Below are 24,115 nucleotides of genomic sequence, written 5' to 3' on the forward strand. Positions count from 1 at the left end.
AAAAAAAAAAAATCATAAACAAAGGTCTGCCAAACTAAGGGCCTTACCGGGTCTCCCACATCATACCCTCCTAGAAGTCCATCATCAAATGGCTGGCCCAGGGCCCATTATCTCATTTGTAATCAACTGGGGCACTTTAGAGAAACCATCCTCAAAGGTCCTTCCCTCAGTGTCCCCAAGGAAGAGCTCCCATATGGGCCATTCCCAAAACTGGGCTCCAAGGGACCCTCCAGTAAACTGCTATCAGTAACACCCTAAACATCCAAGGGGAAAAAAAAATTAATCAAGTACTTTGCTAAATTCTAGTAGATACCAGGGCTACACTTTCTACTTTATTTTTTTTAAAGATTTTTTTTTTTATTTATTTGAGAGAGAGAGAACACAAGCAGAAGGAGCAGGAGAAGCAGACTCCCCACCGAGCAGGGAGCCCGATGTGGGGCTGGATCCCACATGACCCGTGCCAAAGGCCGACGCTTAATGACTGAGCCACTCAGGTGCCCCTAAACCCCACTCTCATAGGACAACAAATCCCTTAGAGTGAAAAGAAGGTTTATATACCAGGGATGTCTAATAAAGTTCAGATAGAATTTCTTTGAATTAGCAATAATCATGCCTCGGATAAACCTCAATTGGCTACGATACTGCCACTGTGCAAAGCTGTTCAGATAGAATTTCTATCTTGACCAGTACAAATGACTTTGGGACCTTCTACTAAAAAGCTGCCTTTTTTGCTCTGTGATACAGCCCCAATTTATTAGGAATAGATCTCCTTTCTAAATTAAAGGGGCTAATAAATTTTGCTTCTAATGTGACCTCACCTTAGAATTTCCTGACCAACCTGAACCTGATCTTATAATCTTTATGATTGGTCTTTGATACAGATGAGGAAGAATTCCAACAGAAATCCTCTAATTTAACTGAGATGCCTGAAAAATCTGTGGGCCACTTCTAATTCTGGACAGACAGGACTAAACCTACTCCTGTATTGCCCTACTATCCATTAAGGCACGAGGCCATACAAGGCCTCACACCTTGTGCAGGGGTTAATCATTCCCTGTTCTAGCCCCTGCAGCATGCATAATTTGCCAGTCTGGAAACATAATGGGAGGGGATGGCAACTTGTCCAGGACCTGAGAGCTATTAACGATTTATTCCCTATTTCCCAGTTGTTCCAAACCCAAACACCCTTTTGTCAAAAGTTCTACCAGACTCAAATGGTTCACTGTCGTAGACTTCTTTAGCCTTTTCCAGCATCTGTGTGGACTTCAACAGCTAATATCAATTTCTTTTACTTGGAATAGTCAATAATATACCAATCAGACCTCAAGGATTCATCGAGGTCCCTTATTATCCCCATGTACTCCACCAAGATTTCATTACCCTCCAGTTCCCTGGGAAATCAGTCCTTTTACAATATGCATACCTTCTCTTTCTATGCTGTTACCAAAGAGGTGTCCATAAAGGATTCCATTTACTTGCTGTAGCAGTTTGCTGAAAAGGGATATAAAGTCTCTGAGGAAAAAAATCACAATTCTTTCTAGACACTGTTGATTACCCAGGTCATAATTAAGCACTAAAGGAATCCAGTTATTTGGAAAAAGGATTAAGCTGAGCACAGCTTTGTGGATTTCTAACTTAGCTAGCTATTACACATTATGGGTTTCTAAATTTTCTCTGTTGGCTTCCCCACTTTATGAATTTACTAAAATTCCAGTCCCTGAACCCCTTGCATGGGAAGATAAACATGAGCAGACCTTTTTAAGACAAAAATAAGCACCAGAAGATTCACCTGCCCTAGAGTTACCAAACCCAACCCTTTCACCTCATTTGTGCATGAAAGAGATAACCAGGGCGCCTGGGTGGCTCGGTTGGTTGGGCGACTGCCTTCGGCTCAGGTCATGATCCTGGAGTCCCGGGATCGAGTCCCGCATTGGGCTCCCTGCTCAGCAGGGAGTCTGCTTCTCCCTCTGACCCTCCCGCCCTCCATGCTCTCTCTATCTCATTCTCTCTCTCAAATAAATAAATAAAAAATCTTTAAAAAAAAAAAAAAGAAAGAGATAACCAAGCAGTGGAAATGCTCCTGCAAGAATATGGCAATAAACATAGGCCTGTTACTGCCTATGTTACTGGATTCCACTGCTTGAGCCTGTTCCAGCCGCCATAAGGCTGCAGCTATAGAAGTCTCAGTGAATTTAACGTTAGGAAATGACATTTCTTTGTAAACTCCAAACACAGCTTCAAGTCTTCTCAATTCAGAATTGACCCAACACTTTTGCAAGCAGACTAACTCCTTTGTGCTCTTTCTGCTCCTGCCGCCTCATCTGCATCTAAATGTCTGACCTATCAGGTCTGCAATCTTGGAAAAACAATTTTTGTTCCCAGAGGCCTCAAACCTCCTCCTTCTGGCCCTGAACAACTGCAAATGGACTTCATTCAGTTGCTACCTTGTATGGGTTATCCCTGTGTTCTTGTATGCATGCCTTCCAGATAGATTGAAGCCTTTCCCTGCTGCAAGGCTGATGCCCTTGCAGTAGCAAAGAGACTGTTAGAAAACATGTTTTCCACTTGCAGTATACCTTCTATAAATTCCAGTGATTGAGGCACCCATCTCACTGGGCAAATCATACAAGCCTTAACGAAAGCCTTGCAAACCTCTTTAAATGATCACTGTGCCGATCACCCTTGATTATATCAGGCAAGGTTGAGAGAACTAATGGGATCTTCAAACTCTAAACCTCCAAATCAAATTGATGAGGCCGAGAAGCAGGTGACTTCAAAGTAGACTGCTTCCCTCTGGATCAAGATTTCATACTTTAACTGAACATGAAAACTCTTTTTCCTTCTCCTTCTTTCCTTTATTCTGGTCTTGCCCTGGAAAGGTAACAGCCTCGATCTGTTATCTCCCGGGCCAGTGCTTAGTAACCTTTCAGACTGCTGGATTTGTCATCAAAGACTCTGATCTATCCAAGAGGCTAGAGATCCCCTGGTCTTCCCTGTGACCAATCTCTCTTCTCTTCCCAATTACTACAATGTTACTACCTCCCCCCTCGCCCTTTAAAAAGCTTTTTTTACCAAGTTCAACTCTTATGGCTAGAACATCCTGTGCCTTTTTACCTTTCTCCATTTATAACTGCTGTGTGCCCAATCAGACACAAATATCTACATAAATCTTGGTACACGTGCACCCCCATTTTCTCATGATTCACTCAAAGATCTCACCAGCAGCACACATCTTTGCAAGGCATTCAGAGCGACCCTATTGCAAGTTAGGAGATTTTCTTCCCATCTGTGCTGAAAACCTAACTGACCCCTGGCTTGAACGGGTAAATGCAGTAAACTCTGTGAACAATTCCATTAATAGGACCACTTTAATGGAGATGGTCTGCACCCTGACAGGGTTTGTCTTTGTGGTTCTCACTCTCCTTGGGCCTCTGAATGCCTAGACAGCTGGCACATAGCTGGGCAATGTCTTGGGTCATCTAGCTGTGCCCCTTACTTTCCAGAATGAACTATGATACCTCACTGGTTGATTCCCTTGGATTTATACATCAAGTTAGAAAGAAATTACCAGGAGACATTCATGACACAGGAATCACCTGCTTTTGCAGGGGCATACTTCTCTGGCTCTCAGTTAATATAAGTTAGAGTATGATTAGAAACCTTAACTCAAAGATACTGCAGAATCCATTGCTAAGACAACAGCTGTTCAACAAAGATCCTTAGACTCTCTGGCCAAAGTTGTTATTGTTAATAGAAGAGCCCCTGGTTATATTTTGGCTGAACACGGAGACGTCTGAGCTATGGCCAACATCAACTGCTACTGCTGGATTAACACTTCTGGAGAAGCTGAAACTCAGTTGTGTAAGATTACTGAAAAGCTACTTGGCTCAAAAAGGTGACTCCTTCAGCGGGGTCTTTGATTTTGACTGGTCTGGGTCTTGGGGACTCCAAACACTGGAATTATCCTGTTCATAATCATAATCTTCCTGGTGTTCTCTCAAAAGCTTTAAATGTGTGTTCACAGCCACTAACCGTCAAATGACCTCCCTAAACTGGAATGTCATAAAAGGAATGCAGAGAATGACTGACTTAAGGATTTTGAACCTGAAGTCGTGGCCTGTGACTATCATAGAGATTAAGCAAAAGACGTCATGACCTATGAATACCACACAAAGGATGGACAAAAGCTGCGAGAACTACAGAGCAGAAGTTGAGAGTAACACTAATGCCTTAAATTCTTATCACATCTCTCAGTTAAGATGACAGTTTGATCAAAAGGGGGTAAACTGTTAAAAAAGAGACAACAGGCCCAAAATGGAGTCACCTGTGCTGAACCCCATGCTGGCAAACCAAGACTTAATACCTAATGACAGTTGCAACCCCCATCCCTCTCTACCCCCCTTAACCTGGATCAGTCAACCTGGAATTATCTGGTCAGTATTAGGTAATCTGCCCATTGGGCCCTTCCATTCCACTTAGGAGGGCAGCCTTACCTGAAACAATGCATTCTTTGTTAATCATTTTTCTTCTGCCCCATTTCTGCCTTTAAAAACCTTTGATTTTTTACAGCTTGGTGGAGCTCCTTTCTATTACCAGATGAGATGCTGCCCAAATAATGAATCACTGAATGAAGCCAATTTGATTTTTAAATTTACTCAGTTGGATTTTTAACAGTAGTCTACCAGCAATACCCGGGAGCTCGTTAGAAATGCACAATCTCAGGCCCTACTCTATCCTTAATGAGCCATGGTCTGCATTTTAATAAGATCCACTGGTGATTCATATGCACAGTAAAATGTGAGAAGCAACTCTGAAACAATGGTTCTCAAGGTGCTCCCCCAGCAGCATTAGCATCATGTGAGTCCTTACTGCAAATGCAAATTCTTAATTCCTAGTTGGGGTGGGAAACCTCCTAGCTTGAAATAGGACTGTCCTAAACCCCGTGTAAATGCTAGTCTGAGAACTGCTGCACTAAGGATGTAAGTGGACCCACATAACCTGATGTGCACAGTGGGAATGAGGGATAGCCTGTGCAAGGCCTCGGAATGCCACAGCTGCCTGGAAAGGGGGATGCAGAGACAGGAATGCATTTTCTAACCCACTATTCTATAATGAACCCTGAACAATCCCATGCAGGTCAAGGGCTCAGAAATCTAAGTCACATAAAGTTTTCTCAAACTTTGCTACATAATAAAATCACTAGGGGAGCTTTAAAAATCCCAAGGGCCAGGTTATATCCCATGTCAATCAGCATGGTCAGGAAGGCTCATTAAACATTTTCTGTCAAAGGCCAGACAGTAAATATTTAGAGTTTATGGTTATATAGTCTCTGCTGCAGCTACTCAATTTTGCTGTTGTACCAGGAAGGTAGGCCTAGCCAATATATACATGGAAGAGTGTGACTGTATTCTACTAGAACACTATTTACAAAAATGGGGGTGGGCTAAATTTGTCCCACAGGGGTTGCCAGCCTCTGGTCTCTAGCAGCACTATCCATAACTTTCTGATTGAAATGTTCTGTATCTGTGCTATGCAATACAATGGCTTCTGGGGCGCCTGTGTGGCTCACTCGGTTAAGCGTCTGCCTTGGGCTCAGGTCATGATGCCGGGGTCTCGGAGTCAAGCCCTGCATCGGGCTCCCTGCTCAGCGGGGAGTCTGCTTCTCCCTCTCCCTCTCACCCGGCTTGTGCGTGCGGTCTAATAAATAAAATTAAAAAAAAAAATACAATGGCATCTGAGCACTGGCTATCTGGCTAGCGACACGGAGGACCTGAATTTTTCATTTTAGTCTGGGTTACCTAAATAGCTACACGTGGCTAGCAGATACTTAGGGCAGAGCTAGAGCTGGAACAGCACGAACTGCTCTGCAACCATAAACACCAGTAATTTCACTAGAGTAGTATCCAAAACAAAACAGGAACTAGGAAAAGAGCTGAGTCCTGGTGGCACTTCCACGACTGTGCAGAGAAATTAAGTACCGTCGACCCTCGAACAACACAGGGGTTAAGGGCACCGACACCCTACCTGGTTGAAAATCCGAGTAGAACTTCGGACTCTCCAAAAACTTAATTACTGCCAGCCTACTGCCGACTAAAAGCCTTACTGACAACATAGCCGATTAACACGTCTTGTGTATGTATTATATGCTGGATTCCTACAATAAAGTATGCTAGAGAAAAGAAAATGTTAAAAAAAAAAAATCATGAGGGAGAGAAAACATTTATAGCACTGTATTTCTCACACCGTAAGTTTGTCATCTGTTTACAAGATGATCTGTCTTTCCTACCTACATTACCATCTCACGTTATACAACACACTGTACATGTTATACATATTACCAACACTAGACATCAAAAATGAAAAACATGAAAAAGAAATTCATGTTTATTTACAGGTATAACGATTCATGCACTGGTAACAAAGCAGCAGCAGTACCTTTGCTTTATGGTAACCTAGTGTGGCTGACACAGCTGCTTCATTCACGGTAGCCTAGCTTAATGAACGGTTATAAATTTTTAGGGCAAAAAAAAACTTATGGCAGACAATGGTATGTCATATTCATAACACAGCACTGGAAACATTGTTACATTACAAAACTCTTACCGGCGATGCGAGGCTGATACTCAGTTTCTCCCATTATGAGAGACAGAGTGCATGGTAATGTAATTCTTGGAAGGCAAAGACAGTAAGCAAACTAACATGTTACTAATTTTATATTAAATACCACTCACCTTCTGCCTATGTAAGGATAGGCTACCCATGTCCATCAAGTCTCGTACACAATGTTCTACACGGTGAATACTTGGGTGATGCTGCTGACACAGTTCTTAGATTTTTGCACAAAGACACAAACCTACACAATGTAAATTTATTATCTGTGGCGTGGGGACTGTTCACCCTTAAGTGGACCATCGTAAACGTCTTCATCCTAGTCATCTTCTTGTTGAATGGGCTGAGGAGGAGGAAGAGGAGGGGTGGTCTTGCTGTCTCAGGGGTGGCCAAGGTGGAAGGGGAGGTAGGCACACTCAGTGTAACTTTACACAATACATCACAATTTTGGTCTGACTTTTTTGCCTTTCATTTCTCTAAAAATGTTTCCATATGGTACCAATCCTTCTTCCACTGATTGATTTAGCTTCAGTGCCTGTATCATAGAAGGGTCCACGTCATTAAAGAAGTCAAAAGCAGTCTTGAATAACCCTTCTGCCAGACTGATGTCAATTCTCCAAGATCCAGATCTTGAAACCCTTCAACACTCCCCCCTCCCCACTTTTCGCTATATCCATAATCTCTTTTACCATTTCCTCTATTATAAATCTTGTGAAGGTAGGCACATCTGGACACAGTTTTCTCCAGCAGGAATTTATTGTTTTGGCCGTGATGGCTTTTTCTATAACAACATCTTCAATGGTGTAATCTTTCCAGACTTTCATGATATTCTATCAGGGTTCTCTTCCATAGTGTTGACAGTCCTTTCCATAGAGTACTGTGTGTAGTGAGCCTTAAAGGTCTTTATGACCCCTCATTTAGAAACTGAATTAGACACACTGTGTTTCGGGGCAAGTAAACCACTTTGATGCCTTCAGTGTTGAACTCATGGGGTTCCGGGTGGCCATCCTCATTGTCCAATATCAAAAGAATTTTAAAAGGCAGTCCCTTATTGGCAAGGTACTTTCTCCTGACTTCAGGAACAAAACATCGATGGAACCCATCCAGAAAAAGGGTCCTCACTATCTAGGTCTTCTTATACAACCAAAAGACTGGTAGCTGGTATTTATCTTTTCCCTTCAAGGCTCAGGAGTCCTGATTATAAATCCAACTGCACAAAACAGTAGGAGTTAGCCTATAGCTTCCTGCCTTAAATCTTGGTTTTTGCTTCTCTTCCTTACTAATAAATGTCCTTTGTGGCATTTTTCTCCACAATAGGGAACTTCTACCTGTACTAAAAACCTGTTCAGATAAATATTCTCAATGATTTTTAAGATCTTATTTATTTGAGAGAGAACACGAGCAGGGTGTGGAGGTGTGGGTGGGGAAGGGCAGAGGGAAAGGGAGAAGCAGACTCCCTGCTGAGCAGGGAGCCTGATGCAGGGCTTGATCCCAGGAACCTGAGATCACGACCTGAGCCGAAGGCAGACGCTTAACCAACTGAGCCACCCAGGCGCCCCTCAATGATTTTCTTAATGGCATCTGGGAACTTCTGTTGCCTCTTGGTCAACGGAAGCTACTTCTTCTGTTACACTGACATTTTTTAAGCCAAATCTCTTTCTAAAATGATCAAACCATCCTTTGTTGGCATTAAATTCTCCAGCTTTAGATCCTTCATCTTCCTTTTGCTTTAAGTTGTCATATAATGACTTTGCTTTTACTTAATCATATTAGAGTCTACAGCTGTGCCTTTCTTACAGCAATCCTGCACCTACACAAAGCTACATTTTCAATAAAAGATAAAAAAGTATTTTGCAAAAAGTGTAAGGTTTTCACACCTGGCTTCATGAATTTCCTTTTCTTTTTTCCATAGTGGTCTTTATGCTGGATAAATTGATCTTGAAATGGTGGGCAACCGGAGCTGCAGACCTCAATCTACGGTACATATATCAAGCAATTCAACTTTTTCTTATAATGTCGTAACTTTTCTCAGCTTCTTGGGAGCATTTCCAGCATCCCTACTGGCACTTTGCATGGGTCCCATGGTGTTATTCAAGGCTTATGGTATTGCATGAAACACAATGAAAAATACACAAGAACTGGAAGAGATCACTTTTTACGGTGATACCCAATTTACTGGAGAGACAAGCTGTTCATGCAGAGATGATTAGCATCACATGGCATTTTAAGCAGATAAGATACTTAAGCTCACTGTAACAGCAAATGGAGGTGGGTAGGCAATTATACAGTAATACAGTATGTACCGCAGTTAATTTTATGCAGTTATGATTTAATACTACATCATTATATTTCTCTCGACTAAATGGTGCCATGTATATTCTGTGTAAGTTTTGATTAACTTTTCACAATAGATTTGTATATATTTTATGGTAATAAGTAATAAAATAGAATCTACATATATTTTATGCATTCATGACATACCTAGCTTTTTCTTATTTTCTTTAGTACTTCTAGGCTACATGGTTCATTTGCTAGTTTTTAAAAATTGTGGCAAATCTCCAAAAAATTTTCCAATGTTTATAAAAAAAAAAAAAAACTCTGCATGTAAGTGGACCCACACAATTCACACCCATGTTGTTCAAGGATCAACTGTATACTCTGCATAGTAATTTCACCCCCACAGTGAAGATTTTTTTTCCTAACTAGAAATAAATAAGGTACATACTATATAGAGTTTGTGGGAGAACGTTAAAAGATGTAAATTTTCCTCTTACTGATCTATAGATTCAATGCAATTCCAACCAAAAATCCAACATGAATTTTCAGTTAATCTTAAAAGCTGTTTTTAAAGTTTGTATGGAAGAGTGGTAGCTAGGGTCCCCACAAGGGCAGAGAGGTTTGCCTTTACAAAGATTTAATTACACAGCTTTATAACAAGACAAAATGCTACTAGTGTCTTGTCAGATCTGCGGAACAGAAAAGACAACTGAGTATATATAAAGGAAAAAAAAAAAAGAAATTGGATCCCTGACTCCTACTGTACCAGATAATCAATTCTAGGTACATCAAGGACTTTCATGTAAGAGGCAGAAGTACAAAACTTTTCCAAGAAAACCTAGGAGAATTGTGTTTTGATCCAAGGTTCAGAAGCAATTTTATAAGCAAGATACAAAGAATACTAACCATAAAAGAAATGATTTATACATTTAACACCTGGGTTCTCATATCTCCTATGTAGAGAAAAGACAAGTCACAAACAGGGAGAACATGATGGGCGAAAAGAGGTATTTCACAAGGGAAGCAACATAAAAGGCAATCTCCGAAGAAGATACACAAATGTCCAATAAACACACAAGATGTTCAACATCGTTAGCCATCAGGGAAATGTGTATCAAAACCACAATAAGATACCACCTCATACCCACTACAATATAATAAAAAGCCAGCTAACAGCAAGTGCTGGAAAGGATGTGGAAAATTTTGAACCCTTGTACACTGCCGATGGGAATATACAAAATGGTGCAGTTACTTTAGAAACAATCTCGCAGTTCCTCAAAAGATTAAAGAGAAGTCACCATACAACCCAGCAATTCTATTCCTAGGTGTACAGGTATGTACCTGAGAGAACTGAGAACATTTGTCCACACAAACACTTGTACACAGGATGTCCACAGCTGTATTACTCGTAATAGCCAAAAAGGGAAAACAACCTACCAACTGAGGAATGGATAAACAAATGTGGAATACCCACACAATGGAATACTATTTGGTAATAAAAAGGAATGAAATACTGATACATGGGACAAAGTGGGTATTTCTGAAAACTTTACACTCAGTGTAAGAAGCCAGTCACAAGAAGCCACATATGCATGATTCTATGTATACAAAATGTCCATAATAGACAAATCTATAGCACTAGAAAGTAGATCAGTGCTTGCCTGGTGCTGGGAGAGGGAGCAATGGGGGAGAGACTGCTGGTGGATCTAGGGTTTCTTTTTGGGGTGATGAAAAGATTCTAAATTTAGATTATGGTATGGTGGCACAACTCTGATATACCAAAAACTACTGCACTATAAACTTTAAATTAATGAATTGTATGAATTAAGTGAATTAAACAGTTAAAAATGATTTATTTCATTAATAAATGAGGAAATGCACAGTAGGACCAAATATAATTTTGGTCTTTTCTATCTACTAGATTGGCAAAAATTAAGTTGTCTGATGGTTTCTTACAGAACAAAAGGAATTCTCATACATTGCTGGTGGGAATGTAAATTGACCATTTTATAAAAATAACTTGGTAATATCTGTAGAAATTACAACGTGCAGTTCCTGTATTGGTATATACACAGGTTCACTGGAAGACATGTATAAATATGCTCTAACAGCACTGTTCCTTTTTTTTTTTTTTAAGATTTTATTTATTTATTTGAGAGAGAGAGAGTGAGAGAGAGAAACAGCACAAGAGGGGGGAGCGGGAGAGGGAGAAGCAGACTCCCCGCCGAGCAGGGAGCCCGATGTGGGACTTGATCCCAGGACTCCAAGATCATGACCTGAGCTGAAGGCTGACGCTTAATCAACTGAGCCACCCAGGTGCCCAACAGCACTGTTCCTAAAACAAAACTAGCACAACAGAAAGGTCTATCGACTAATAAGAAAACAGATAATTAAGTTTTGATGCATACAATGGAGTATCAGGCATCTGTGAACAACATGTATAAGTTTGGGAAAAATACTGAATTGAAAAAGTCCCAGATTACATTATTATTATTATTTTTTTTTGAGTGCAAAAAAAGTATCAAAACTAAGGTACCTTAAGGATAAATACATGACAATTACTAAAAAATAAAATCCAGAAAATGATAACCATGAAATTCAGGAATATGATCACTCCTATGGGGCAGGCAAGGGATAGATGGGTAGGATGGGAAGGGGCATATAGGTAGATGCACTAGTACTGGGAATATTTGAGTTCTTAAATGGGATGATGAGTTCCTGGGTATTTCTTGTGTTTTATAACTTACGTGAGTGACATGTATTCTCTTGTATGAAGCACATACTACCTAATAATAAATTGTAACACATTCAGACAAATCAATGATTAATAGTCACCTATAATGAGTTACCATAAATGGCTAACACATTTTAATACTGATCCTTCCAATTTAATATTGATTGTTCCACAGATCCTTAGCTCTGTGCAGTGCCAGACACACAGTAGGTACTCAAATACTCCGAGTTAATTTTTTTTCTTTAGAATAAATTCCCAGATGGAACCGCTTAATATGTGTTTTCTATTTTTTTTTAAAGATTTTATTTTATTTTTTTAAAGATTTATTTTTTTAGAGAAAGAGTAGGGTGAGGGGCAGAGGGAGAGAGAGAATCCTGAAGCAGACTCCCCACTAAGCAGGGAGCCCCAAGTGGGGGCTCGATCCCAGGACCCTGAGATCATGACCTGAGCTGAAATCAAGAGCCGGTTGCTTAACGAACTGAACCACCCAGGTGCCCTTAAGTTTTTATTTTTAACTAATCTCTACACCCAGCAATGAGCTTGAACTCACAACCTCTAAATCAAGAGTCACATCTTCTACTGACTGAGCCAGTAAGGTGTGCCTTAAAGTATGTATTCTGAAGTGAAAGGTCTTGTCAAATTAGCCTCTTGACAGCTCATACTGACTACACTTTTATGAATCAGTCTGAGTAGTTTTCATTTTTCAGACTTCTGCAAATACTTGGGTATAAATCTTTTTAATCTTTGCCAGTTCTGTAGGCAATAAAGGCCTCCTTCAGTTAAGCATTTCTTTGATCAGTACTGGAGCAATCTTTTTTGCATTTACTGTGGCCATTTCTAATTCCTCCATGAGTTGATTAGTTCCCTTCTTTTGCCCATTTTTCTACTGGGATACTAATCTTTGCTTTCTAGGAACTCATCTATTTTGATCAAGAACTCATCTATTATGACCAAGAACCCTTTTTCATATATGTTGCAAATATTTTCCCAATTTGTCATCTGTCCTCACTTTGTTTATGATGGGCTTTTGGGAGGGGGAGAAGGGAAGAAGGGAGGATACAGATCTGTTTATAAGTGGTCCAATCAGTCTTTTAGAAGACTCCTTCCCACCACAGAGAAGAGAAAAATTCTATTCTCTGTTCCTCAAATTTCACAGTTTAAGATTTAAATTTTAATTCTAAATTTGTACAACCTGGAATTTATTTCAGAGTATTGGCTCAGGCCTGATTGAGGGCTTTATACTCACCAAAATGGGCAATAAAGACATCCCATCCATCTGTGTCTTATTTGGGTTATATCCAGCAATATCCAAAATAGTAGGACCCAAGTCAATGTTGGCAACGAGCATCTAGGAGAATGAGAAAAAAAAAACAAGCAATCTAGAACACAGCTGGTCTGGTTTTCCTTTTCTATCTATAATAAAACTCTTCCCCCACCCCACCCATGAGACAAACAGCATTTGTTGTTATTATCTTTTGTACAGCCCAGACTTACTGAGGTCTTACTGATTCATTGATTCATTTAACTACAATAATTCAAAAAACAAAACATAAAGGTTTATGAGATTTGTAATACATGCCCCTGGGAAGTTATGTATCTATTCAACCTATACTGTTATTGATCAAAAAACATTTTTCGAAACTTCTTTGGGACTGCCCCAAGTCTGAAGAATCATGAGAAACTGTTGGGCTAATTATTTTATACAAAGTGTTTACAACTTGTATTTCTACAGTTCACTACATTTCATTTCAAATGGACTCCTGACATGCTTCTTACCAAGGAAGATATTAGCCCTTTTTGTAGTTTCTCAAAGTGATAACGCTACTAAAAAATGTTTGCAATAGGGAGGTGAAGGAGGGGGATTAAAAAAAATTTGTTTGCAACAGGCTATGGAGACTGCAGAAAACTCATTCCAACAGTGCATCGATAAAAGTTTCCTTAAAGAGCACAAAACTAAGATGTGATAAATAAACACTCTAGGAATTAAGGTTACTGTCCTGCATTTATACCTTGCCTTATTTCTTTGGTTTATTAGACTATTTTCCTTCTGTATACAAATCCTCTAGGACCTAAACCAGCATAGTCCCATAGAAATATAATGGGACCACGTATGTAATTTAAGATTGTCTAGTGACCACATTAAAGTAAAAAGAAAAAGGGGAAGAAATTCATTGTATATATTTTATTTAACTTGATATATCAAAAATAGTACTATTTCAAATGTGCAATATAAAAAATTTAATGAGATTTTATCTTTTATTTTTGAACCGAGTCTGAAATCTGTAACACATCTCAGTTTGGACTACCCCATGTTTTGGCTCAACAGGCGCAGTGGCTGGTGGCCACTGTAGGCCTACATAGGGCCGAAGCATACACCTAAAGTCACTTAAATCACAGGCTAGGAAAAGCTTTCAGAGTGGTGAAGACAATCCACCAGGGAAACCAGGGGAACTAATGTTTACCGAGCACCTATTCTGTGCCAGTCCTTACAGTTTATCCTCCGTTAATCCTCACCACGACCCTAGGATGCAGTATTTCCCCTGTTTTACAGATGAGGAAGTGAAAGAGAAGTAATCGAAACAAAATCAACAGCTGGTAACTTGAAAAGCTACCATTTACTGAAAGGAAATAAAAGTCTTCAGGATTGTTGAGAAAACTGAGAGCAAAGGCCAAAGGGGGATGAAAAAAATAAAACCTAACACAGGAACTTGTCATTTAAAAACAAACCAAAAGTACAGACATAAAAGGCAAGAAAACATCTTCAGAGCATTGTTCCTCAGGGGCCAGGTTTCCTGGCAGCTATGATGGCTCTTGTAGGGCAGAGTGATATACTTATCTTGGCTCTGAATCAATTAGTTTAACGCTGAGCTGTCAGAAATTACCATTCAATGGTAAGCCACTCACGGGAAAGGGAATCCTTTCTTTACTTTTATACTTAAGTGATAAGAGTTAGAGAACTAGATTCTAATTCTATTTTTTTTTAAAGACTTATTTATTTATTTATTTGACAGAGAGAGAGACACACACACAGCAAGAGAGGGAACACAAGCAGGGGGAGTGGGAGAGGGAGAAGCAGGCTTCCCGATGAGCAGGGAGCCCGATGCGGGGCTCGCTCCCAGGACCCTGGGAACATGACCTGAGCCAAAGGCAGACGCTTAATGACTGAGCCACCCAGGCACCCCTAGATTCTAATTCTAGATTCAAGAATTAGAATGGATACTATGGGCCCATGATCATAATGACTTCTATAAACATTAACAATTCAAGTCCTAAAATGGTACTGCTTCTATCGTTAAGTATAAAAGTTACTGAGGAAAAACCCCACAAAAACAATGTCGGGGTGCCTCAGTTGTTAAGCGTCTCCCTTTAGCTTAGGTCATGATCCCAGGATCCTGGGATGGGGCCCCACATAGGGCTCCCTGCTCAGCAGGAAGCTTGCTTCTCCCTCTCCCACTCCCCCTGCTTGTGTTCCCTCTCTCTTTGTGTCTCTCTCTGTCAAATAAATAAATCTTAAAAAAAAAAAACCCAAAACCAAAAAACAATGTCTCTAGGGATTATGCAAGACCCAGTGTAAGAGATATCTTCCCTAATTCCAAGTCTCCCAGGCAGACTGAGCCACTCTGAATACAGTCAACAAGAGTGGGTATGAATATGGAAGAGATCATGGCAGGAAAAAAGAGACAAGCAGAAACATAACCTCCAGAATTGGATCAAGGCCAAAAGACCCTGACGTGTGACTGAAATATCTTCAGTCATGTCTAGAACATGAAGTAAAGCCAAATCCACAGATACTTGTCCAAAGCAGTTTTATAAGAAAAAAAAAGTAAACACCAAAATAATAAAACCCACAGAGATATAAAATGGACTGCCTGTTTCATCAGGAATTGCCTTAAGAGCCATCAGCTATATGATGGGAGGCTCTCTCAAATGGCAGTCTCCTCTATGGGGAGAAAGGTCTGTAAGTTTCAGTACAAATCAAAAGTCACTAAGATTTGTCCCAAGTATCACAGACATCATCTCAGGACTCTGTTCCCAGCTATCTACAATAATTACATTTTCCCTAAAAAATAATGGACAAATTCTCTTCCCTTCTAGGCTTTGGTTTGACTAAGAGATAAAGAATCTCAAAATCAGCATACTACGTCAGAAGATGGGAGACTTCTAGTGGATATGGGGTATGAGTGAAGAATCCAACAGAGAATTCTACCTGTCTCTGGTTTTTACAAACAAGAAATAGAATGGATACTCTAGGCCCGTGATCATAATGACTTCTAGAAACACTAGCAATTCAAGTTCCTAAAACGGTATTGCTTTTATCACTAAGTATAAACTTAAAGATTCACTTATGGATTGGAACTGAAAAGCACTGACAAGAACAGAAGTAAATTATTTCATAAATCACAGCCTCAGTTTGGGAATGTTCTTAGGATTTACGTATATAGATATTCTGATCAAATAAAAGCCCTTAGAAAATTCTGGGGCATGAATTCAAAGGATATCATGCCTTGGAGCTGCTTATTTTTTAGCTCTAGAAGAATGACAGAGCTACAGAATTACAGAGAAAAAATAAGACAGCTCTCTGGAGGATACATCGGGTTTCCAAATGGACATTTAAGCCCTGATATTACAGGATTCATGTAGGGTTATCAAAGGAAAGACCACAAGCACACCAGAGAGCACCCCAAATCCATGCAGTGAAAAGCAATGAACTATTGCATAAGAAAGCAGAGGACTCCCCACATCTTGGGCTACTTCATCTGGATTTACCCCTCAGCCCCATCTTCCCTATAAGGAAGAAGCCAGGGTGTCACTGAGTTACACTTGAGAATTTTCCACTTACCATTCTCCCAATTTCACACAGGGAAACAAGGCCTATTTGGCCAGTCTTAAAGCCAATATGTTGTCTTCTTGACCCCCCAGTTCAGTTCTATTTCTCCTGGATCATGCTGTGTCATTTTTTTCCTATTAACCTTTTCCTTTCTTAAAACCCTTTTGAAGAATTTCTACCACCAAATCTAAAGCTAGATTAACTTCCAGCCAGGAGAGAAAACCTCAATAAGCCAGTCTCTGGCATCCACACATATCACCTGCTTCTGCTCTCCAACAGCTACCACAAAGCTAAGCCCACTGGTCAAACGTGCCCTGTTTGGGCCATCAGCTTTTGACAGCTCAGCTTATTATGCCCAACTCATAACCCTGTGCCACTCACACAGGACAACTGGCACCAAGACAACTATGTTGCCAACACATGATGAATCGCCCACCATCTCTGACATTCTTTGTGCTAGGTGGAGGCTGAGCATTTCGTACTTCTCACACTGCATCTGTCAGCACAGCAGTGCAACACACACACACACACACACGATTTTAAGAACAGACAGTTAATTTTCAGTCCTGGTTCTGCCACTTACTGTGTGACCTTGATAATAACCATTCAAGCAACATGGATGTCCCCCAATGTGTGTTAAGGGCTGGGTATTCTAAGCTTAGACAGTGCCTTTCTTCTAGGAACTCCTCAAGGGAAAAAAAACCAGTAGGGTGTGATAAGTGTGAGGGCAGCTAGGCACATGGGAAGGGCACCTACCCCAAGTAGGGGCGGGGGTCTGTAGTGACTCTCCAGACAGAAGCCCCAAACCGAAGCTCTAAAGGACAATTAGTGAGGTGCAAGGGGCATAAGCGGGGCATTCCAAACAGAAGGAGCAATCAGCCATACAAACACAAGGCGGTGAGAGAGATGGTGCACTTAGAAGTGAAAGTAGTTCAGTACAGCTCCCATTCTGTCCCCTGAACAAGCCCAGCTCATTTTCAGATGTGTGCTTTCACATTTACTGTTCTGCTCAGAATGCCCTCCCACAGATCTCTGCAGGACTAAATCCTTTTCAACACCCAGGTCGCTGCTCAAATGCCTCAGAAGCTTTCACTGACACCTATAGCTGAAGGATCTGGCTCTCTGGACACTGCAAGTTAAGAACCAATCTTCCCTGACTGCTCAGTGCTGTGTATCCAAGCCTGCTAGCACAAGAAGATACTTAAATATTTTCTGAGCTATACGGTAATGGTTAAGTATAGACTCTGGAGCCAGACTCTGGTTTTTATAGCTACATTATCTTGGGCAAGCCATTTAACTTCTATACCTCAGTTCCCTCATCTGTGAAATGGGTATAACACTATCTATATCTCATAAGGCTGTGACAGTTAAATGAATTGATATAGCTAATACACTTAGAATAGCACCTGTCACACACTAAGCAGTCATTAAGCGATAGATATTATTGTTGAAATGGTTTCCTAGGAACCAGGTTTCATTTAGACTGCTCAGAGAAGGTGAACTTTTCTGATTTTAATATTTAGATGCCACTGTTAACTTGAAGATAAAAGGAACAGTTTGATGGGTAGCTGGCTGACACATTCCATTCTGTTCTCATTCAGCCTCCTTCCCCACACTGGTTAGAAGTGGCCCTAGTAGCCCTGCTCCTTGGAAATGCACACAGCTGCGAATCTGTTCTCCTGAGTCAACTCCCAACACCAAGATCAAGAAAACGCTTTTAAGACTAAGCGAAATAAGTCAATCAGAGAAAGACAATTATCATATGATCTCACTGATATGTGGAATTTAAGAAACAAGGCAGAGGATCATAGGGGAAGACAAAAAAATGAAACAGGACAAAACCAGAGAGGGAGACAAACCATAAGAGACTCTTAACCTCAGGAAACAAACTGAGGGTTGCTGGAGGGGAGGTGGGTGGGGGGATGGGGTGGCTGGGTGATGGACACTGGGGAGGGTATGTGTTGTAATGAGCACTAGGTATTAAATAAGACTGATGAATCACAGACCTGTACCCCTGAAACAAATAATACATTGTAAAAGTAAAAAATTCAAATAAATAAAGTTTTTAAAAAAAGACTTAATGGTCCTCCAAACTCACCTATCTCCTTTGAAAGGAGACCATTTACAGGGTATTGAATTTGTAGTGGGAAGTGAGTGGCTTTAGGAATGTAGGTGTTAAGAAAAAAAGAAAACTCAAAAGAAATTATGAAGGCCATTTTACCTTTCTGAAAGAATTTCAACATAATTCCATCATGAGCATTACAAAAAGAAGTGAATTACAGACACTTAAACATTAAACCCCAAATTAGACTAAAGTACCTAGTATACCCAGAAAGTCTGGCCCATTTTCCAATTTTAGCTTAAATGATGTATTTGCTCATTTTCTTTTGTCTCACAGAGCTGGGACTGAAACTGTGTTATTAGAGAAAAGAAGACATAACCAGTAGAGCTTATCAATTCTTATCTTCCAAGCATTAGACCAAAGTGTTTTGGATCAGAGTGCCCCCAATCTCCAGGAACAAAGTGCCTCAGTATTAGGTACCCAGTTTGAAAAAGATACTGAAACCAAATGGAAATGGCAACAAAAGAAAGTGGTACATTATGATAGTTCTAGGAGAGAGAATCAGTAAAACAAAAATGCTTTAGTGAGGAAGAGTCCCACAGAAAGAGGGACGAAATCCTCAGAAGACATGCTTTCTATAGCTTTATACTCAGAGAGGTCAGACCCGCAGCAGCTATCAGTTGGGAGGTCAGAAATGCAGAATCAGAATCTCTATCTGCATTTTAACAAGGTCCCCAGGGCGATCAGCCCGAGGAGTTCTGATCTACTGGATAGTGGGTCCCAAACTGGGCTGCCTCTCAGAATTATCTGTGAGCTGCAGAAAAAAAAGCAGAGGCTGGGTCTCTATTCTAGTCCAAGTGAGTCCATTAGAACCATTCTGGATGTTGAACCTTTCACAGTTTCAGAAGGTGATGCTGATGAGAACCCCGGTGGAAAGTCACTGCTCCAGGACAAAGTAAAGATTTACAGTCTTGAAGGACAAATAAAAGATACTCATACTGATAGGATATGTATATATCGGGGGGGGGGGAATACAGTTAATAGAAGGTGCCCAGGAGTTAAAAAAATAAAAGTAAAAAAGAGAATCACCATCTCCAAGGCTTATTAATACACTTAGAAGATCTTAAGCCGATCAGACTTCATCCTCGTAGGAAGAGAAATCTAATCAGCCTCCTCTTCAGAGAAGCAGCCTTCTTTCCTCAGGCAAGTGCTACCTGTAAACATCATCAGTTTCTCAGGCACCTACCTTGCTTGTCTGATTTGGTTTGATCCCAGGTCCTCGAACCAGGAGTGGAACTTTGATATCAAACTCATATAGCTGTCTTTTGTCTATTGGCAAAGAAAACTGTCCTGAAAACAAAATACAGAGGGTAAAGATGGAACCAGGAGCCAGGACAGAAGTGTCACTCACACATTCACTCAATCGACAGTAAGAATGAAAACAACTCTGTTCTACTGTTTATGGGGCTTTAATGGAAAGTTTACAATTGCTTGGGTCTCTTATTACTACAAGGCAGGAAATGAGTTAATCTTTCTTTTTCTATTTTTTTTAAAGATTTTATTCATTTATTTGAGAGAGAGAGAGCATGTGAGTGAGAGCACAAGCAGGGGGAGCTGCAGAGGGAGAGGGAGAAGCAGGCTCCCCACTGAGCAGGGAGCCCGATGTGGGGCTCGATCCCAGGACCCCGGGATCATGACCTGAGCCGAAGGCAGATGCTTAACCGACTGAGCCACCCAGGCGCCCCATGAGTTCATCTTTAAACAAAAGACTAGGGAGACTCCTTGGTCTAAGATAGGACAAATTCAGCAAAAACAGACTGGAAAGTACTGAAACACAAATACATCATTTATGTATGATACTCAACCTGACTACAATTGAATGAGGTTACTCTAAAAACTGTAAATAAAGGGACAAAAACATTTATCTGGCCTTTCCTGAATAAACTGCATTTCAAGATAACCAAACAGTTGAGTTCTTCTCTAAGGAATTCCAACTAATAAATGCAAAAGGAAGGACAGGGTTATGAAGTCATCATTTTGCCATTTTTGAGAGAATAGTGGATTAAAAAAGCAACAATCATCAATGGAAGCTTCGGCCACAAAAGGTTCATAGGACAGGCCCAGGCTGACACCCCATGAGCCATCGATTAATAGCAGCATCGATCAAGTGGGTCAACCAGACACCACCATGAAGCATGAAGTGATGTAACAGGAAGTACTATCATTATCACCAAGGAAGCATTTTCGTTGAAAATGTCCATTTCTATTAAGACTCTAGATCTAACTACCAATCTATAGAAAATGCTGACTACAGAAACACAAGTTAAAGCATCACAAGAATGCAATTAGCCAAACCCAGAATGTGAGATATTCTAAAGAACAACAACAAAAACTCTTCCCAATAAATCAGTGGCAATAACCAGCCTCAGGGCACATAATAAATACAGACAGCATGTGGACTTTGTCTAGGCCCTGATACATAATAAACTAGTCAGATGCACAATGTAGTGTTGATGTACAGGATCACAATGTCTGAAGTTTCTTCAAAACCCTCTAAGCTAAATAAAGACAAACATGGGGAAGGTAGGAAAAATTCGAAAGACTGGCCACATGTAGCTGAAAACTGAAGCTGGAAATGGAAGTCATTTTATTAGTCTCTACTTTGAGTGTTTAAAAATATTCACAACAAAACATTAAATGCCTCATCAATCTGCTCCTATGCAAGCAAGCCTCAGGTTAGTAGTTTTCAAGTTTATGAAATTGATAGCTGGGGAAAGAAGACATTCATTTTTAAGAAAATCCAAGTGGAAAAAAGGAAAGTCAAGGATATGGGGTTGACTCATACATAGTTTTGAAAAGACAAAACATAAAACCACAAATATCCACACACAAACACACACACAAAATCAATAAAACATCTCACAATTTCACAAGAAAGGGGTTTTCCCCCAAGACAACCTTCTCTTGGTCTTTCTGTATAAAATCTCTTACCCCTAGTCTCTAAGGTCTACTTGCCCTTTAAATCTAGTTCAGTTTTGGGGGGCCTGGGTGGCTCAGTTGGTTAAGCGCCTGCCTGCGGGGCTCAGGACATGATCTCAGGGTCTTGGGATGGAGCCCCGCATGGGGCTCCCTGCTCCCCAGGGAGTCTGCTTCTCCCTCTCCTTCTACCACTCTCCCTGCTTGTGCTCCCTCCTTCCCCCTCTCTAATAAATAAAATCTTTAAAAAAAATAAATCTAGTTCAGTTTCTTACCTTTTTCCTAAAGCCTGCCTCCAACCTAGCAAGCTCACTCTCTGCTCCCAACTCCTAGTACATCATGTAACTTGGCACATGAAATAACAAATAACGAAACCTGGTCTTTCCATGTGCGAATGAGTTGACCCTCCAACCAGAGGGGTCTTGAGGGCAGCACCCTCCCCCTCTGGCCTATCCATTGCTACAACAGGCCTAGAGCTCCCTGCTAGTGCTACTGACTGGGTGAAAAAGGAAAAGCACCTCATCAAGGCCACGGGAACACCCCAGTCTGCCCTTACCTGTGTGATAGCCATTGTCTGAAGTATAAAAGATGTACGTGTTGTTAAGTTCCCCATTGAACTCTAATCTCTTGACCAGTTTCTCCACAAGGTCATCAACTGACAGTAAAGTTTGCCACCTGGATGTACACAGAGGGTGACAACGGGATTTCAGAAACAATGGCTGAAGGAATGCTATCTTGCCAAAAAAGCAGAAGTCCAAAACAAAACCACCCAAAGCCCCCAAACCACGCTCCCCAAAAGCTCAAATCCCAAACTTCCTTTCCTCAGACCACTCACAAAAGAAAAAAAAAAAAAAAAAAGATTAGGAAATCCCAGAACACAATTAGTTCATTATAAATTTAACCGTTCCCAAAGAAATAAACGAGGCTTTTAATAACCAGTTAGTTTTATTAACACTGGTGATGAGAGCAGAAACAACTGGAAGGGAAAGCCGTCAATTCAGTACTGATGAGCACAGATTAATTCAGATAGACCCATGCCACAACAACGTTTAAGGGTCTAAACTAGGGGCTGGCAAGCTATAGCGATGGGCCAGTTTGCCCACTGTTTTTATTTTTAAATTGTGATAAAAAACACACAACATAAAATTTACCATCTTAACAAATTTTAAGGGTACAAGCAATAGCATTAAGTATATTCACATAGTGAAGCAGATCTCCAGAAGCTTTTCTTCTTGAAAATCTGAAACTCTGTACCCATTAAACAACTCACTATTTTTATATAAAGTTTTACGGGAACACAGTTGTGCTCATTCATTCACATATTGCCTAGTTTTACTCCAACAGCAAAGCTGGGCAACTGTGACAAAGACTGTCTGGCCTGATAGGCTATAATATTTACTCTCTGGCCCTTTAGAGAAAAAGTTTGCTAGCCCCTGGTATAATCTAAATACATCTTAAGAGACTGTAATGAATTTTTAAGAACTGACTTAAAGAAATTCCTTGAAATTTCAAATAGCAATGGCAAATATTCTGCTCTAGTCTAAACCCTTGGGTCTTATGCAAATATTGGGCCTGAGCTCTTACAAAGTGACCTTTTCTTCAGACATAGGGAAAAAAAAAATTTTTTTTTTTAACCAAATGGCTCCAGCTTGCAATTATGTTTTAAAAAGTCATAAAAATGAACTGTTTTATTAGTCCTGAGGTCCAAAGACCATCTCCTACACCTTCTGGGGCAGCAGACCCCCCAATCAAAGAGTCTCTCCCACCAACTCACTACCTTCTGATTTTGTCTCAAAGATAACCATATTGTGCAGCCCCCTGTTCACGGGCTGATTTGGAGGGTCCTCAAAGACAACCCCGATTGAGAAAGTAGCAGCTCTTACCTTTTCCGAAATGCATTATCTAAAAACTGTATTGAAGAATTAGTCATTGGGGTCTTGGCTTGCCTAATTAACCAGTGTTTATTCTAAAATTTAAAAGAAAAAAAAAATGTTAGCACCAAGTCACTACAATCAAATAAACTACTAGAGTACATAATGAAAAGGAGCATTTTATACTTCAGCAAAAAGGAACCTACTGGAGCATTTAAGGAACTTAAGATTTCCTCTCCCCTGCCCCATGTACTCCTAAAAACACTTTCTACAGATTATCACTCATTCTTTAGCTTCTTCCCAGTAGCTCCGAAGGCCTGGGCTCCTTGTTAGCAGCATTAATCAGCATTCCAAGAGATTTAGTGAAAGATATTGGGAAACTACTGGTTAAAAGGAGACAATCTATAACACCTAGTCTATGCTTTGGGTCTACTACCCAAGCTACAAAAGGGTAAATACTAACTTTACCTTCCAGTAAGTTTTGCCCTAATAAGCCATCATTCTATCACCCTCTATTTTCCTACCCAAGATAATGATTATCCTAGAACCTTGGGAAAAATCTCATCATAGCAATTTCCTAAAACCTCAAGCCCAAATCTAGAGGGTTCTTGTCATTTAAATAAAGCACTCACAGTTCTAAAAAACAAAAACTTCCCCGTACATCATTAATTCTCTCCTCTCTACTCATAAAGCCCTAAGTTACCATCTCCCAAACTATCAGCCTCCAAGGGTTCTTAGTTAATATGTTTGAGAAACGT

The 24,115-nt window shown here is 40.4% G+C and overlaps 1 protein-coding gene and 1 pseudogene across 1 annotated transcript in view; both read right to left on the reverse strand.

Moving 5' to 3' along the window:
• GNS (glucosamine (N-acetyl)-6-sulfatase) overlaps window positions 1-24,115 on the reverse strand; it is a 55,243-nt gene that overhangs the window by 17,080 nt on the left and 14,048 nt on the right. The window contains exons 7-10 of the mRNA XM_081821999.1: window positions 23,370-23,452; window positions 22,043-22,161; window positions 19,757-19,860; window positions 12,867-12,968 (exon numbers count right to left, since the gene is read on the reverse strand). Coding sequence (XP_081678125.1) covers window positions 12,867-12,968; window positions 19,757-19,860; window positions 22,043-22,161; window positions 23,370-23,452 — 408 coding nt within the window. The remainder of the gene's footprint in view (window positions 1-12,866; window positions 12,969-19,756; window positions 19,861-22,042; window positions 22,162-23,369; window positions 23,453-24,115) is intronic.
• LOC115938781 (U4 spliceosomal RNA) lies at window positions 528-659 on the reverse strand (annotated as a pseudogene).

The sequence above is a fragment of the Leptonychotes weddellii genome, chromosome 5, assembly GCF_054177405.1.
Source record: "Leptonychotes weddellii isolate Sample4059 chromosome 5, ASM5417740v2, whole genome shotgun sequence".
NCBI lineage: Eukaryota > Metazoa > Chordata > Mammalia > Carnivora > Phocidae > Leptonychotes > Leptonychotes weddellii.